Below are 18,733 nucleotides of genomic sequence, written 5' to 3'. Positions count from 1 at the left end.
TGTTGACCTTTGTGTTCCTTTGTGTGTCTTGAATTAAACCTCAGTATTTATCAATATAATAGGCAAAGAGGTCAAAGTTTACGAGGAATATAACTTTATTACTTAAGCCTGATAACCACACTGTAATATGTGGTGAAATGTCTCTAGATTCATTATTTTGATGTTTTCTCTGTTTGTTCACATTGCATTCTTTTAATAGGTTAAACCTATATAAATATATAAAATATATATATAAAATATATACCTATATAAACTAAACGCCAGAGCAATGCTTCTTCCTGCTGATATTTTCAGTACATTTCTTAATCAAATATTTGTTTCTTCTCATTCCAATAAATGATTGAAATTCTCCATTGCAAGATTCAGGCAGTTTAGTTGTGAAGAGGATGTTACTAGAATAACCTGCCTCTGTTGGGATATGCAACAATTAAAGAATTAAATAGACAGTCCCTCCATTCTGCATGTTTGTATGCATATGAGAATTCATGTTGCACTCTTCTCACCAGGTAAAATCTACCAATTTCCTGAACTTAAAGCAATTCCCGTTTGTTTATTGCATGTAGGGGCAACAGCCATGTATATGTCATCCCCTTTATCTGCTGTCTTAGCAGAAATGGGTGAAAGGTCTTTCAGACTGGAATTTTCCCCACTTCTTCTCAACACAAACCAGATGTTTGCTCCCAGTCTGTATCCTCTCTCTCTCTCTCCCCCTCCCCAGCTATTCTCTTCCCCCTCTCCCACCCTTTCTTCCTCCTTCCTTAAAAGTCCTGTGTATCTGCGTCCCTCCCTCATATCATCTAAGGCCTTGCTTCAAGGATGGACTGTGCACTGCTGCTGCTGTCCCTGTGGGCTCTGACTAGAGCTGTGTCCCCACAGTTTTCAGGTAAGCTTTCTGACTGTATACATTGCTCTCTCACACACACTGACACTTACATACATAATGAACTATATTGCTAAATACTGAAAATAAATAAGGAGTGACAATTTATTAATGAAATGGCTTTATTAGTGCAGTTATTGATGAACTGGAGCTACTCTGGTAGATTTTTGTATTATGTTTTAATTAATCATTAACACTTTAAAAGATCACTGACTAAGACTGGGAGTGTGCAAAAATACTTCTGAGGTTGGTGTTAGTTCAAAAGAGCTAAGTTGAGTCAATATTTGTTGTGTTTATTACAAAGAAGTCTTAATGTCAAGTAGCATAAAGTAGTGATGGGTGAGTCAAGTTAGGTAAAGTTTGCTTCTCTCTTTGATTTTTTTAATTAACTATGGCATGTGTAAATTTTGGTTGCATATAGTTATAGTGAATGGGTGGTACACAAAATTTGAGTTGGATCACCAAAGATCATTACACACCTCTGTAGATCAGTGCCCAATGTCTTCAATAATACCGGTTTAATAATATAATTTTCATTTAACAATTATTTACATATACTGTAGGTGCCATATAGGCAATCCATGTATTACTGTAAACTGTGCCTCCATGCTGTTCATAAACACACATGTGCATAAATGCAGCACATGTGTTTCTGGTCACACATGCCCTGGGCAGAGTTATCAAAGTAATACACGTGCTTTCATTCTACGAAATGAAAAATGAAAATGGGGAATCCAGTCTGATTCGCCCTCAGATGTTCTGGAAATTAAAGTGTGTGGATGTTAATCTGTAGTATTAAATAATCAAGGGACTTGTTTTTTATTGATGGGTGATTAAATTGATATGGACGATTAGGGGAAGTTAGCCACAGGTAAAGTTACGCCCCGAGAGCACACAAAATAATCAAAATGCAAACAATTTTAACACTCTTACTTTTTAGTTACCAAACAAGACTGGTGGTAGAATGTCAAGGAGTCATAAAGCCTGCAATCCAAACAGCAAATGTTTGCCCGGCCACCCAAACTAAGTTTACTTTCCTTTACACAGAAAACAAAGCCAAATTGGCAAACAAAATCTCATTATGGCCTTTAATGTTTTTTTTTTTTTTTTACGAGGGGCCAGTAAACAAAGGGACAATTGGTGTGACGGTGTGATAGTGTGTGTGGTATCCCAACAGGGTCATGTCCGGAGAGACTTTTGGCAGAGGAGAGGAGGAGGACGTGCCCTCGGCCCTGTAAAGCTGACAAAGACTGCGGCAACAAGCGCCAGTGTTTGTGTGATGGCCAGTGTGGTCTCAGCTGTGTGGCCCCAGGTAACTATTTGTATGTGTGTGTGCCCTCAGTTATCACTGTGAACACTATTGTGGGCTCATTTGTTAAGTGTTTGTGTGTGGATACACAGCTGTACCAACATACATCTGTGTGTGTTTTTCCTGGAACACAAAATAAAAGCTTTGGTCATGCACAAAATCTGGGTGTAAGATGTACCCTATGCCTCAGCTAAACACAAGCTTTTTTATTATGTTTGCACACTATGCATAGATGCAGTCTTTTTGTATGACCTCCTTAGTGCTCTTTCAAAGAGGTTTAGAGCTAGTCATTTTATTTCTCTTGTACAATGAACAATCCAGCACATTCTAAGAATTATTTTGTTCCCTACTTCCTGCTTTCTCTCTTCTCTCTTTGGATCATTTCTTTTCTCCTCAGGTCGTACTTGTCCCTGGCCTCTACCTCCCAGTGACAACTCGGTAGATCGTCTGCTCTCTCCCACTCACTCCTTTTCTGCCCTGCTTGAAGTGCGCTGCAAGCCAGGATTTACGTTGCCCAATGGCTTGGATGCCACTATTCGCCGTTGTCAAGGTGACCGACAGTGGAGTGGGGATGAGCCCATTTGCGCAGGTACGTTTGGGTTTCACAGGAAAGTAATATTCTTTCTTACTTCAGGAATTATTTACACAATATTCATCTAGAAGAATGTTGTATTTGCTTATCATTCACATTTGCTATTTAACAGTGGCAACAGGTACGCTGTATGTGAACAGAACATGTGTCACAGATGATAAAGCAATAAACATAGCTGATATAAAAAATAACTGTGTTTATACAAAACAAACAGAGACAGAGAGAGACAGGGTGCTATTCAGGAATGAAACCCCTCTGTGACTGTGTCGACTGAGACATTGCACAACTGGGACCTATTCTCCTCGTCTCCATAGCAACCAGAGCTTTAGTTGTTCATATTGGCTGTCTGGAGATGTTACACTTGAACTGTTAATAAGTTTAAAGTGAAGATGAAAGCTGTGTGAGTGTGTGTGTTTTGTTATCTACCTGTGAAAAAAATCATAAAGTAGGCCTTTTGTTTTGTTTTTAACACCAGTCAAAATAATCTAATATATAAAGCAACATAGTACAACAAAATCGCAAATTACAGCCTAAAAAACAGGTTCAATTGCATATAAATATAAATTGATTATAACCTTTACTTGAGCTGTGTGAGAGATTTTCATCAGCCTCTAAATTGACCTAAAACCTCTGTGTCACCAGGTTTACTTTGAAAATGCACCTGTTTAGGCCACCAGGGCCAGAAGAGAGCAACTGTATAAAAACACACGCAACAAATGCATGAGTAACTGGAAAACAAAAACAAACCCTAATGATTTCTCAGTTTTCATTTATATCCACTGTACCACTATGTACCTGAGAAAAGCCTGTGTTGATATATTTGAACTGCCTCTCTAAATTTAGAACAAAAATGTTTCATAGATGGCTCACAAAAGACAGAATCTGTTCTACTGCTGTGCAGCATTATTACTTCCACCACTATGCCATAAGGCCACACAGCAGGACGTGAAATAAAGCCATCAATAATTCTTAGTATCTAGACCTATCTCATCAACATACAGCACAAAAAAATGTGTTCTGCAAAAATCTGCTTATTGCTCATATCGACCTGTCGCCTCTGATAAAAACAGTGCAATTCTTTCACAGGTTTTAGTCTCAGCTGCATTAATCACACACCTGGAGCTACAGTAAACATGCTTTCTTAGGAATCCTCAACCCAGCTGGGTCCCGGTCTCACCTTCGACATTTTTTTAATCTATTCTGTGGTGTGAAATAAGAATACGATTCTCAGCTCTATCGTAGAGTATCCTCCTGCTGAGAGACAAGCAGAAGGTAGGTGGGTTTTAATGTGTGAGAGCATTTGTATTGTGTGTGTGTTTTGCTTGTGTGTATGTGTGTGTGTGTGTGTGTGTGTTTGCGTGTGTGAGTTGAACTCCTTCATGCCTGTTGAGAGGCGGTGGGCGACACATCACTGTCAAAGTGGCACAGAACTGCGTTCAAACTCTGTAGTGTTTATGGGAGAGAGGTAGGGAGGTTCATTTTTTCACTATACATTAGATATGTATGGTTGGGGGGGTGGATTGCACATGTCTCACAGAGTTTGTGTGTGTGTATGTGTTTGTGTGTGTTTGTGTGTGGGCGAAAAATCCCAGTCAGGAGAGTCAGAGCTCTATCTTTCTCATGCTGCTCCGGGCTTTTCTGTTCCCTGCTCTCCTTTCCTTTGCTCTCTTCTCTCATCCTCTTTTCCTCTCATCTCTTTCTCCTCTCATCCTCTTCCATCTGAGGCCTCTGATAAAGTCTCTGTCTACAACGGTAGCCAAGGACAAGCATGCAGCTTAAGGCTTTTTAGTTTGTGGTGTGTGGATACTGCATATCTGTGTGAATGTTTTTCTGAGAAATCAGGCTCATATGTAGCTGCCTGGACCTTCTTTTGGGTATTTAACACAATGTCTCATTCTAAAATGCAATGTTTATAAATGTAAAATAAGTTTGATATACCTGCTTCAGAGCTGTTTCGTGCTGCAGCCCATGTGGGTGGCATCAGTACAAGGCAGAAGAAAGGTGGGTATGTGAAAACAGAACTCAGCTTCAGACTCTCATCTGCAGCCAAACACACTCGTAACTCCTTTTCTCCCATAGGTCCCTGTACATTGTTATATTAACGTTTCACTGTTTCAGATACCTAAGACAGCCCTCAGGCAAGAGCTGTCTCTGCCTTTCAAAGCCGCATTCGGCTCTGAAACCCCGCGCTTGATGGAGCTCGGGTCACTCGAGCCTCTCTCCAAGCACCACTCTTGATATTTATACTTCTACAAGCGTGAGGCACTCAGAGTTATAGGATTGAACAGTGCCAGTTGTTATACAATATCAGATATAGCCATGAGCTCCGAGAGGTGTGGGGTGGTGTTTCACCTGCTCATCGAACTTTGATTTATTACCTAAGCAGGGTTATTTCAACTTAAATATAACAAGACAATGGGTGAAATGCCTTCTGTGAATCACAAACTAAACACAAACACTTTGTTAATGCAAGTCAAATAAAAAAGCACAATGGATGTGTCTTACTCTGTCCATTTTGTTTCTCCTATACACGGGATCTTTAAATCACAGGGAAGATTAGATTAAGGCGATTCAAACATCACACATAAGCTGCAGTGGTGGTGGATGTTTTGTTCAAGTAGTAATAATATGCTGATTCATTTCTACTTCTACAATTACTCCCCTTTTCCAAGGTAAAGTCCTGCATTTGTAAGGTTTGCATTCAGTGTGTAAAACTTATCTCAGTATTTTATTGTATTATTTGAAAAAAAGTATTTGATCAATGCCCCCTTTGTGTGCAGGTAGTATTGTCTTGTAAGGCTACTCCAATAGATAAAAACTGTGCATAAAAAAGTTAATTAAACAAAACTATTAAATAATAGTAATTTCAAATGGAATTAGCCGCACTGCATAGTATTTAATGCAGGAAAATAGTCTTCATGTGTAATAGTGTTTTAAAATATATATATATTTTTTTACAGATGTTTACAATTAAGTAGTATACTACTTGGTATTAAGTCTATCTATAAGAATGTATTTTATTAGTGAGTCTTTACAAAGCAACTAGCATATATAGAGCAACAGTCACATTAAATAAGAACAAGTACTAGTACCTCAAATCTGCATTACAGTACTAGAGCAAATGTACTTACTGTATTTACAATCTGCCACTCCCATACAAAGGTGCCACTTTTCGCAATTTATAATAAAAATGGAATGGAACAATAATAAGTAGAGTTAATATAGTAATACATAAATATATTTGTGCAATTTACTAATACTTAATGTTTTACAAATTTATATTTCACAACTACTGTAATATTAGATGCATCCTGACCAACTAGACAGTAAAAACTACTTTTACATGAATGTGGACAGTATATCAGATGTCTGCATTAGGAACATTTATTCCTACATACGTCAGGTACACCCTACACTTGTACTATAAATTCATTCTAGCAATTTCTGTATTGGAGTAAAAACAACATCCACTACGGCTTATTTGCCTTTTTTATTAGTCTTTACCCTTGTTTTCCTCTCCAACCTCAGAGGCTCAGTCACCCGAACCTGCTGCTGCCCAGACCTGCCCTCTGCCCGAGGAAGTCATCAGCACTCTCAGCATCCAGGGTGACGCTGCTGTTGGAACGTCAATCAGCTACAGCTGCCTGTCTGGGTAAGAGAGAAGGGGAGATTGATGGGAGGTTAATGTTGTGAGTGTGTGGGCAGAGGCTTTGAAAACTTGAAATGGTACAAAGATAGAAACGGAGGAAGTGAGAGAACGGGGATGGAGTGTGAAGACGAGGAAAGAGTGGAGGGAAGGTGTTGGGGAATGATGAGTGATGAGCGATGAATGGCAGGAAATTCATTTTGATCTCCCAGCTGACGATCTCTCCATTGAGCTAACTGGGTCATTACAGTCTAATCTTGAATTGACTCCCCTTTACACACTGACTCATCTCACAGGATAAGAGAACCCTGAGTGGATATGTCAGCCAGAACTGTGCATGCAAATTTAAGACACTCTGAAAGAGAGACACAGAGAAAAAATTTACACCTTTTTTCATCACTTTTATTGAGATGTCAATACTGTACATGTCACCCTGTCCCCATCACTGTCTCATTTCTCTCCTACAGAGCGGATATAGTGGGGAGCAGTGAAAATTTCTGTCAGGTTAACCGAACCTGGCAGTATTCTCACCCCATCTGTAAAAGTAAGTGTAGAGCAGTGTCTCACACTGACCGTAATGTGTGTGTGTGTGTGTGTGTGTGTGTGTGTGTGTGTATACATCCTTGTGTGTTATATCCCCTTTACTCTCAATATGACTTCGAACATCTTTCAAGGTTTACATGAGAAGATGGAGTAGTGGCTGATGATGTGAACGTGTGTGTGTTTAGATATGTAAGAAACAGTGACAAAAACTGACAAACACACAAACCGCTTCAAGTTTACATCTGCCAAGGTCTATTACTCAGTTTCACAGTGCTTTTCTGCCATCTTGTGGGTAAACTTGGATTTACATGGCCTGCACTGTGGCGCTAAATGGAAAGTATTACAGGATGCTTCCTATTTGGCAACAGAACAAACATAATTGAGGCTGCCTTAGGAAAAACAACAAAATTAAAGATTAGGGCAGGAAAAGAGATGAAAAGAGTCGAATTTTACTGTAAAACCATCATCAAGACCAGTTAAAGATCTCAGGAAAAAGGAAACAAATGATTGTATGTCTTGTCTATGTCTATGAGTGTAATGTCTGAGAAGACAGACTAATGATAAGCCTTTCTCACTCTGCTAGATGTGTACTGCCAGCCTCCTCCAGAGGTGGAACAGGGCTATGTAGTCGCTGTCCAGAAAACCGAATATGAGGTCGGCTTTGACATCCACTTTCTATGCAAAAAGAACTTCCTGTTGGATGGACCCCAGAAGATCACCTGTCAGTTAAATGGCAGCTGGAGTGCATCACCACCACACTGCAGAGGTGATGTAGATGTGAGATATTTATGTATTCAAATCTAATAAGTAAATCGGTTTAAAGAGGGGTACATTTGAACCGTCCATTTAAATTCTTATTGTATCTGTATACTGTATCTGTATCTGTCCTTTGATGACTTACTGATCATTTTCTCAGCTCGTTGTCTCATCCCTGCTGAGAGAAGCCGCGTTCTGATTGGTGGAGTGAAGCGCTGGCCGTTTGACGTTACAGATGCCATGGTTCCTCACGGGGAAAATGTGACTTTTTTCTGCAAACATCCTCGCAAGCAGTGCAGTTTCACCACAACCCAGACCTGCTTTGATGGAAAACTGCAGCCACCCAGCTGCTACCTTGGTAAGTCTGGGCCTGACACCCAAGTCACTGTGTTATCTGCTTTTGTTTCAGTAGATTTTGAAAGAGTTTGATATTACTGACAGTTGGAGACATTTGCAATGTTCATGAATCTTTTCATCATTTTCAGAGCCCACATGGCTGCAGTATAAACTCTTCCCTCATCGCCTGGTCTCAGAGATTGAAGCATGTGAGCCTGGTGATGTGGAGTGATGTGGCCCACACATCTGACCTCGACCTAACCAACACTCATGACACTGTGGCACAATGCAAACACCCCCTGACACACACCAGCAACCTACCACATCATCCTGACCACTCCGCTGCTCTGCTTCATCTCTCCGTGCTACAATTATAGTCTGCAGAGGCAGAAATATTTTTCACAGCTCTTGTGAATCAGCAGGTTAAGCTGTCTATCCTGTGCTTGTTGCATCAGGGGATTTGAACAGTGCTCATGGCCTTTGTCTTGCTTTCCTGCAAACTGTCAAACTGCGGGTGTAATTATGACCTCAAGTATTACTTTGATCCTCCTCCAGCTTGAGCCAGTGCAAACTGTAGATTCAATGTATAGGCCTGAGCGAGTGATGTATATATAATGCATTAAGACATATAGTTATGCCTGTGATACCGTCATGTAGCCTAACTCACAATAACTGGACTGTGTGATTGTTCTCCCTCTGTTGAGCTGGACGCATCAAGTCTTGAGGCTTGTAAGTTTTATTGATGTGAGTGATTTAAAATAAAAATAATGTCAAAATGGTTTACTCTCTGGCTCTCTGTTTTGTTGCACATTAAGTCCCCGTGGGTCAGTTAAAGTCCATTTTTCTCCAACCTCTTCATCCCCTCTTGCTTTGTAACCCGTTTCTCTGGCTCTCAGGCGCACGATGCCCTTTCTTTGCAGGCTGCAGGTTCAAACGTACTCATAGGCTGAACATGGCTACTGGTCGGACCCGGTAGGCTGCGACACCATAGCAACTCCCCTTGACCCCTCCCTCCCTCAGCATTCGCAGCATCACCCTTTACACTGCACAGTCATATTTGGTCCTCCGGAAATATCCACAGCTCGGGTAAGCCAGTCCCTATGCAGCGAGTCTATGGGTGGAGTATAGTTTAAAATACAGTTTTAAACGTATCGAAAGCGTGTCCGGCGTGTCCTACGCCTGCTTTGACAGCAGGGCAGGAAAAAAATGACAGCGCGCCGGGAAAGTTTGTCATAATGCTGACATCCTGCTGGATGTCTCGGACCCTCGGCTCTAAAATGGCTGGCTGTAGGTCCGAGGAAAGCAAACGGAAGGATCCGCTCCTCGTCGCCACTGTCTGTAAATATTCATGTTTCTCTGCTCCCACCGGCGCGTTAGAGACAGTGTTGTCCCAGGTCCGAGAGCTGTCAAGGCGCACACGCACCGTGAGAATATTGGCATTTCGGACCTAGGACTGTGCGTAATGGCGTCCTCCGCGGACAGTACTCCTCGGTATATGCCCAGACAATTTGTAGAACGGGACAGTATTTGGAAACCAAAGGGATTATGAATGATGTTTTGGTGCGAATTTACACTGAAACGTTTTTTCATTTGTAGCCTATTGCATGTGGATAGTAGAAGTGGGAGAGAGAAAATATGATTTCGCTCATATCATCATTCGTACCCTTCTTTGCTTTGGTGCGTCTCTGTAAATGATCGGCGACTCCGGTCGACCCCTCGATAAGAAATTCGATGAGCTTTAATTCAGGATCATGTAAGGTAACTAACACTATTAACAGGAAGGTCTGATGCTGGAGGGGGAGGGGGGTCATATGAGTCGCTCATCAGCTGGGAATGAGAAATAAGTTTCTTTTTATCTGCTCCATCTATAGACTGTTAATGATATCACAGAATCAATGATCGTTATTGGATTTTGGCTCTGAACTTGACCCCAATTATCACTAGACCTTTCATTTCTCCAGACAAACCCATAATATTTATTCAGGTTATTTCATTTGTTACCATGGAATGTGTTTATTTATAGCCTAATTCTGCCACTCTGAAATGTATTTATTTATTATGTTGTCTCTGTGTTGTAGAAATATAAATGGGTATGCCCCAAAATGGATTCTCAGTTGGCTTCAGTCCTGACCAGTGGCAGCCTGGATGTCCAAAATGGCAGCCAGTCTACAAAGGTATTAGGGCCCGTGACAGAGGTTGTTTTGGACCCAAAGGATACAACCATACCCATTTCTGTACCAGGTAACCTCCAGCCATGCCCTGTCAGAGGAGCAGTGACCATCAGACAAGATGTTTCTTCAATCAATGGGAAAAAGCCAGAGGGGGGCGGGACTTCTAAGCAAGCCTCTCAGGAAACACATAAGTCTGGAGGGTTCAGGCATCCAATTACAGTGAAGCCTGGAGTGCCTGTTCTGCGCAGCCAACCAATCAGAATCAAAATTGTTGTTCCCTCACGGTGCAAGAGGCCAATCACAAACTCCACCATTAGCCTGACCAAAGACTTTGCTCGCTCACATTTGAGACCTGTGTTGGTCTCAGCTGGAGCAGTGATCAAGGAAAAAAACAGAAGTAAAATCAAAATATCTGCTGTTAAGGATGAGGGGGAGATTGATGAGGTTACTCATCTAAAGACTGATGCAGAATTATTCCACGGGACAGAGGCAGAAATGGGAGAAACTGTTTGTAAAGAGAGAGATGTTTTTAATGCAAAAATCATCCACAGTGATGGAATGGAAACTCCTTTTATCTCAAGCACTGATACAGTTAAAATACTCAGCCAGCAGATGATTAAAGAGGAAACAAGAGAGACGGAAATAGAGAAAAATATTCCTCAAATTTTGCAAGAAATAGATTTGAAGTCTTCACAGAAGTTTGATGAGTTGGGGATGAAGGAACAAACCGAACCACTCGACCTGAGCTTGCCCAAGAAAAGAGACACTCGAGAAAGGAGGTGTGGACGGTTTCTTGATGATTTTGGCTATGAGAGCTCGCTGATTATGGAGGTAGATGAATATGAGGGAGAAGGAGACCGAGACATAGTAGAAGAAGATGACGATGATGAAGTGATTCGTCTTGATGGTGCTGACACACTTGATGAATCTGTCTTGTCTCCTTCTTTCTTCTCTGCCTCTGTCCTGACCTCCCTCTCCTCAATAGACTGTGACACAGAAAACCTTCTTTTCATTGATGACCAGGGAATCCCATACACTCTCAGTTCAGATGGACTCAAAGTGCCACAAGTAGGTGCTTCCACGTCAGAGGAGCCTCAGTCAGATCAGGCTAATTCAGCAGAGGTAGAAGGGAAAGGGTCAACACAGTTAGCAGATCCCAACCTCGGCCAAAGTTTCAATAATGCACTAAAAGCACCTTCTGGTGAGCTTTACCCCTCACCAGCCCCTGCTACTGATTCTCCATCACTAGGTGTTGATCAGACAAAAGTTCCAGAAGTCTTTAGAAATTTAGTTACGAACTCGGATCCCTCAAACCCAACAGAGCCAAATGTTAAATCTGTTCAGGAGGCTAATGCCATTCTTTCACCTTCCTCTGGGATATCAGTCTCCAGCCAGCCCATTCAGATCCTCACACACCCCTCAACTAATGCACCTATTCTCCTTCTGTCGTCCTCCTCTTCCTCCCCTCAGCTCTCTTCTGCTCCTGTAGGTCTCTCACTCCCCCTCTCTGTTACTCAGGCCTCACCTGGTGCTTCCACTCCTATGTTTCTCCTCCTCTCTTCTGTACCCACTTCCTCTAGTGAGTCCACCCCTACCTCCACCCCCATCGCTGTCCTCAACCCTTCAACCGGCCAGTTGTCACAGATAACCACAGCTGCAGCCTCAGTCTCCCTCCCTTTAACCTCTGGTCAGGTGAATGCACTGGGATCACCTCTGCCAACACTGTCTCACCCCATCATTAGACTGAGCGCTAATAACCCCCCTGTCATCCTGTCAGGAGTAAATAACGTAAACTCTGGCTCTGTTCTCCCCTCTCTTGCTGTCCCTTCATCTATTCCTGCTCTCCAGAGTGACCATCACAACACGACTCTCATTAATTCTCAGATCAGCTCTTCCGATTACAATCCAGGAACTGAAGCCATACCTGCCGAAGAAGTCTCTAGTGACAACAACAAGCCATCAGCTTTTGCAGCGTCCTCTCCTTTGACCTACGACCCCTTTGCTCAGCCTGGCTCAGAAGCAGAAACCCAATCACCAGCCTCAGAGTCTAAATTCGACCCCTCTGATCTACACTCAGAACATTTACCTCTGGATGACCATCTTTATTTCTCCAACACAGCTGCTCCTCTCTCCCCTTCCATACTCCCCTCTGGTAAACTTGACCCTTTCAGCCCGCTGGATCCTCTCTCTCCAGCGGCGTCACCCAACACAATGGGCTCTCGCAGGGTGCTGTACTGTCAGCTGTGTCCACGGGTCTTCTTTTACCTCTCTGACCTTGAACGCCACGCTATCACTCACTCCCAGAAGAAGCCTCACGTTTGTCAGCAGTGCGGCAAAGCCTTCAAACGCTCCAGCCATCTGCAGGTCAGGGACAGCTAATTATTGCAGTCATTTTATTAGCAGTGTTGGTAATATCATAAGTCACATGAACAGATGTCACAAATTATTTGGGCAGTGACACAAACTGATTTTTCTTGCCACTTGGAAGCAGCGGAACAACAGCTGTAAACTAGAGCTGCCATTTATGAAGTGACTAATTGTTTCTGCTCTGCTGTGACCACAGTTTCCATTTATTATCTCATTTAATTTAAAATGCAAACTTGTCAGCAAATAATTGCCTGTTTACACATGCAGCAGACACAGAGCAACTTTAGCACTAATTTGGAATTAAGTGTCTGACCACTCAATGAATACATCATTAATGAAATCAATCAATATTCTGTCTTTGTTTAGTTCTGGTTTTGTGTTTCATTAACTTCTACAGAAAATATCTGATGTTTTAGATGTTTAAGATGCTCCATAGTTTTCAGTAACCAACCTTGTCTGTCTGCAATTTGATGTCAATGTTAATAAGATGCTAAAAAGTATATGGGTAATGGGTGAAAATATTGATTATAAATGTCCTAAAATGCTTTGGGTTTTTTTAACAGAGACACAAACACATCCACACAGGCCAGAGGAACTTTGTGTGCCCGATCTGCACCAAACGCTTCAGGGAGGCTGGTGAGCTCCAGCGCCACCAAAGGGTCCACACCGGAGAGAAACCTTACCAGTGCCAACTTTGCCACACACGCTTTGCTGAGCGCAACACACTACGCCGACACACTAAGCGCAAACACCCCTACCACCAAGTAGCCATGGAAATGCTGAATGAGAGAAGAGAGAGAGGCGGAGGCGGATCCGCAGTGCAAGAGGAAGAAGAGAGTGCCGAATGGTACAGCTCCACTGTGTCTAATTTGGATAACTCTGAATCTGAAATGGAAACTTAAAGAGTTTGACTCCTAGTGAAGAATGCTGGCAGGGTTATCATATTTATTGGACACTAAACTTTCCCAGAATATAAAAATTCAAAGAAGGGAGCACTTGCAATATTTATTTCTGTGTTTATAATGATAATTTATTTTTTTGAATGTATATTATTCCCATTCCATTAAATGGTCCAAACATACAGCCGTTAAAGTCATACTTGATTTTGAATTAGCTTTCCTATAACAAAAGGGAAAGCTCCAGCTCAAAATCATAATGTTATGTGAGTTCTATTTAATAATTAGCTAACATGCCCCATACAATCCATGACAAATTCCTTAAGTGCTCAGAAAAAAAAAACTATTTACTCTAGATTATTCTCTGCTCTATAATGTGTAAATATAAAGAGTACTATTTGTAAAAGCTGCACTTCTGCACTATCTTATGTGAAAGATGTAATCTATCTTTCTTACTGTCAGAGACACTGTGAGTCATTTGCACTTGATTCATTTGAACTCTATTCTATTTACTTTTTACATTGTGAATGAAGATGCTTACTTTTCGCTTATTGCGACTGTTGACTTTATGTATTTAAACCTTATTATGTAAGAGTTTGACCAAATGTTTTTAGTTATTCTAACATAATCATATTCAGATTCCTTCGTTTTACGTGATTTATGTTAACTTATTTCAATTAAATTTTGTCAACTGAAACTCAACCCTTGTACAATTCACTTCAAATGTTTCCACAAACCTGTCCAAAGATGTGATTTAATTTGTCTTTTTCTAAAACGGTAATGAAGCTGGAGGCTCACTGATGCCGATCTTCAAAGTCGACTTTTTTTTTTTCTTCTATTTTAATCAGCAAAGATGAGTTCACAACTTTTATGGATCTTTGTCAAGAAAAAGGGAAAAACTGATATATATCTACTGGGGTGTGTAAGCTGACTGCTTGGACTGCCTCCAGAGAGTAATTGAGTTTGTAAGACAGTTCGCTATTTTTTGCACACTCTCAATTTTCTCCTCCATTTGAGCCACGGAGCCTAACAGAGCTAAGACTAAGATAAGTTATTAAACACTGTATGGCTCAAATGGCCTGACTGGGTCCTCATGGCTGTTCCATTCCTTATTTCTATACAAGCCATTGTGTAGATAGAGATATAATTAAATGTAACATTTATTTAAATTCCACTTGTTTTGATGAATCGAATTAATCTGGTTTTGTTATGAAGTCCACTATTGTCAGTGTGACTGACCCAGACCATTTAACTTGTTGATTTAATCTTCAAACTATCTATCTCACTATGCCACTAGACCATCAGTGACATTAAATATGCAGCCTGTGTGTGTATATGTTGAGTAATAAACATTTATTGCCCACATTAGAGGCGACATCATGTTTGTGCTGTAACTTACAGCACAAACATGATGCTTTTGTGACTAAAGACATAGGGACTAATTGTCAATATTTGTACAAGTATAATACTAACAACATATTTGGGCATGTAAGACAGTGTGTAAGACATTTTTTAGCAGTCAGAAATGTTTTATGGCCATTCAACAAGGTAGCTACTCATTTAATGGATAAATAAACAAAGACTTACATGCCTGTTGTCACTGGCTCTCTGGTCTTAGGATTTACAGGATTTATGTGATGTCAATGTATGTCATTTCAAAAACATTTTTTCAAATTTCTGAGTTACAGTCTGTTAATCACAGTAATCTCTTCTTGTTTCACTTATGCCATAACTCAACACATTACAGTGACTAATAACCTTGTAGTCTTACTTGATTAAACTCAGCCTGCTGGAAGTTCAGCAATATAAAGGCTCTGAGGGGATCTCTTGAGGGCCTTTCTGGACAGAAAGAGTGACAGCAATAAATAATTATTTCAGCAGCTTAAATTGCTTTTGAATTTGAAAAAAGAGAGAACTTATGTTTTATATATTTCATGCAAATTTGCAAATAATTGAGCAGATCTGCTTCACTGGCTGCATCATCTTTGATCAGATTGCTAAGACCAAGTAGCTGTTGTTGGATTTCCTGAGGATAACCCCCCCTGATCCCCTTATCCTCACCTATCAGGACTACAGGTGTTTTCTAGTCCACTTTGACAACAGATATAAGTGGGGGAGAAACACAGAGACCCTCAACAAGAATGCAATGAGCTTAGTGTACCTACTGACGGGGCTCAGTGTGCTGCAGATTTGCACAGAATAGGATCCTGTGATGGTCTCAGGAGCACCTTCAGTAAAAGACTGATATGGCCCATGTGCATGAAACCGCTGAGGAGATCTTACCTGTCTGGGGACCAAAGTTGGACTGTTATATCTACAGTCGACGTGCTGTAGAGGTGGTAATACTGAAACTACTAACATTCTCTCCAGCCCTGTACTTAAGTAAAATGTTTTGGTGTATTATAATGAATGAACTGCCTGTTAGTAGTAGGTCTACACATAGTGATTATTCTGCTCCACCTTTGGCAGAAGCTTTTTCCACAGTCTACACAAAGACTTTTTTTAGTAGCCTGAATGTTTGAGACAAATCACGACTAGACACATGTACACTATCACCAGCATGTACTGTCTAAAGTACTTTTGTACTTTGGGTACAGCATGTGCTTAGTACTTAATACTTAAAGTGGTATTTCTGTTTTTTTTCTGTTCTGATAGTCTGTAATATTACTGTATTAACATTTTTATAGTTAATAACTCTAACTTCTATGTAAACTTTGTAGACTTAAGCATGCTAGCACAATGTACTAGGGTCTATTTTCTGGTTGATTTTGCTGACCTTTTTATGCAATATTACTGTGTTTGTGTAACTGCTTTTAATCTGTTCTTAAATTCATGGTATTCATGTTCAGCACAAACTCGAATATAATTCTGTCATTTTGTACAAACCTGTCAGGAACCCAAAAGTACAGCAAAGGACACAGACACAGGTGACAGTAAAACTTTAAATTTTTTTAATAATCGCTTAATATATTATTATACTATTCAAGATTGTAACAAATATTAGTTTGCTATTTACGCACTCACATACAGTAGCACATGCAAGAACCAGAACTATTTTTACTCTACTACATTCATTTTATGCCGTTAGGGAACGTAAGCATGAACTTAATTCCTAATTTCATAATCACACCCAAAGTATGCCCCTCGTCGTATATACCACAAAAGAAGGTCTGCTACTTAACAACTGATTCTAATCTTTATGTTGTAGTGGCTCATTGATGTGCCATGTACATATTGTTAAGGTCATTCCGAGGGTTCGGTCATTAAATCAGGGCCGTTCTGTTGGGGAAAAAAGAATAAATTGACACAAAACGGCTTCTGTTCTCCTAATTGACACCACTGTGCTGTTGCATTGCTGAGCCTACAAGGTCCTCAGTGAATGATGATGATGAATATTCAACCAGCCTAGAGTGTAAGATCAGCAGTCCAGCTGGTGATGTGTGTGTATAGGACAGTAAATGTGTGTATGTGCCGGTGCAGGGTTGGTATGTATCCAGATTGCACAGAGCTTCAAAGTGCAGTGACTGACAGACAGATGGATGACGGACAGAGTAAGGACAGAAATCTGTGGAGTGTGTGCGCTTGAGATCCACCTCTGTGTGTGTGTGTGTGTGTGTGTGGCGTGAAGTAGAACGGGCAGCAGGGCTCCTGAGTGGCACAAGGCACATCGCCAAATGATTGAAGTGATAATGGTAGAGGAGGAGTGCAGAGAGGGACCAGAATAGATTCAGTGATGAACAACCAGGAAAAGGGAGCAGATGTAATGAAGTGTGTTACACATATATGTTTCAGCTTTTTATTCTCTTTGATACTTTCAGTACTTTGATATGTTTGTTGTGTATTCGCTCTGTTGCATCACAACCATCCTGTTATTGCCACTAAGAGCTAAAATGATGGAAAGTTAAACTAACCATGGATATATATATATATATATATATATATATATATATATATACACATATATAAATTTTTTCTCTATTTTTTTTGGTCAAACATGCATAGCTGTCATTGCAAAATTGAGCCATATGGGGGCATACTTACACCTACTATGTGCTGCATGTACTGGCTCATTCTCTGTGCTCCCTCTCAGCTCTTCCAAATGGAGGAGAGATAGTTACGCCAGAGTGAAATGCAGAATTGAGCCTAGGGAGAGCTGGATCTGCATTCAAATGCTGCAGTGAGAAAGGCAGTTTTGATTTATGAAATTTCTTACACCTTGTATACTTTTATTCGAAACTATATGACTAACAAAGTATGAATTTAGCCTGTTAGCTGTGTGAAAAGATGAGTCAACCCAGATTTACACAGAGAAACATGATATTTTACAAGGGAAAGCTTAACAGCTTGCAAAAGTCCTGGCTCACCAGACTAAGTGCAGGATTAACACTTTGGTATCTGCTTGTGCATGTCTGTGTATGTGTGTGTGAGAGAGAGAGAACAAGAGAGAGGGAGGGATAGAAGAAGGAGGGTAACAGGTGTTAATCAGAAAGGGAGTCCCGACTGTAGAACAGAGGGTGTAGCTATAGTGGAGAACCAAAGAAAAGGCAATTACATCACCTTTCCTACAATAATGTGCCACGTCGTCAGTGCAGTCAGTGTTTATATATGTGTGTGTGTGAAATGCATTTACAGGGCATGAAAATAAAAAGCTGTCAAAGGTCAGCCTTTACAATGATGAAAAACACAGGTGTGCTGCGCAAATGGCACCTGAAAGAGCTGTCTGTCTACAACCATGTATTAAATAAAGATTTCCATTAATTTTGTGTTCCATTAGTTGTTCTGTTTTGTTCCATGGCAACTTTAATTGACCCATGCAGTGCTACCTCTGCTCCGCATTCTCTCTGATTAGTGGATCTCAACATCAGTGTCTTTCTTGCACATTGGATAAAGTGGCAGCAACCTCACTTTTTTTCTTCTTGTCCTCATTGTAAAGAGTTCTCATTCCTTGTGTTGCACCCTTCATTTTGCTGTCCCCCCACAACCCCCCACCCCCACTGACCTGCTGAACCAGCACACACCGGCCTGTCTGTCAAGTCAACGGAACAGGTGCTCCAGCTACGACCTCACTTCCCCCACTTCTCCCCCTCTGCAGCCTGAAGACGGACACACACACACACACACACACACACACACACACACACACACACACACACACACACACACACACACACACACACACACACACACACACACACACACACACACACACACAGATATGCACTGCAAACAGCACCAAA

General features: G+C 41.0%; 2 protein-coding genes across 2 annotated transcripts; both read left to right on the top strand.

The window, feature by feature from the left end:
* The first annotated feature begins 731 nt into the window (after window positions 1-731).
* ntd5 (ntl-dependent gene 5) lies at window positions 732-8,841 on the top strand. Its single transcript, XM_067511625.1, has 8 exons — window positions 732-883; window positions 2,058-2,192; window positions 2,587-2,778; window positions 6,310-6,433; window positions 6,895-6,971; window positions 7,554-7,736; window positions 7,887-8,084; window positions 8,212-8,841. Exons 1-8 carry the CDS (start codon window positions 817-819, stop codon window positions 8,292-8,294), a joined length of 1,059 nt encoding a protein of 352 aa, XP_067367726.1. The 5' UTR covers window positions 732-816; the 3' UTR covers window positions 8,295-8,841.
* A 325-nt stretch (window positions 8,842-9,166) lies between these two features.
* LOC137130923 (zinc finger protein 236) lies at window positions 9,167-14,220 on the top strand. The gene is made up of 3 exons (XM_067511621.1): window positions 9,167-9,820; window positions 10,141-12,597; window positions 13,164-14,220. The coding sequence occupies exons 1-3, from the start codon at window positions 9,794-9,796 to the stop codon at window positions 13,500-13,502; spliced, it is 2,823 nt and encodes a 940-aa protein (XP_067367722.1). The 5' UTR covers window positions 9,167-9,793; the 3' UTR covers window positions 13,503-14,220.
* The last annotated feature ends 4,513 nt before the right edge of the window (window positions 14,221-18,733 follow it).

This window comes from Channa argus, chromosome 7 (genome assembly GCF_033026475.1).
Source record: "Channa argus isolate prfri chromosome 7, Channa argus male v1.0, whole genome shotgun sequence".
NCBI lineage: Eukaryota > Metazoa > Chordata > Actinopteri > Anabantiformes > Channidae > Channa > Channa argus.
This window is presented reverse-complemented; position numbering and strand designations above follow the sequence as displayed.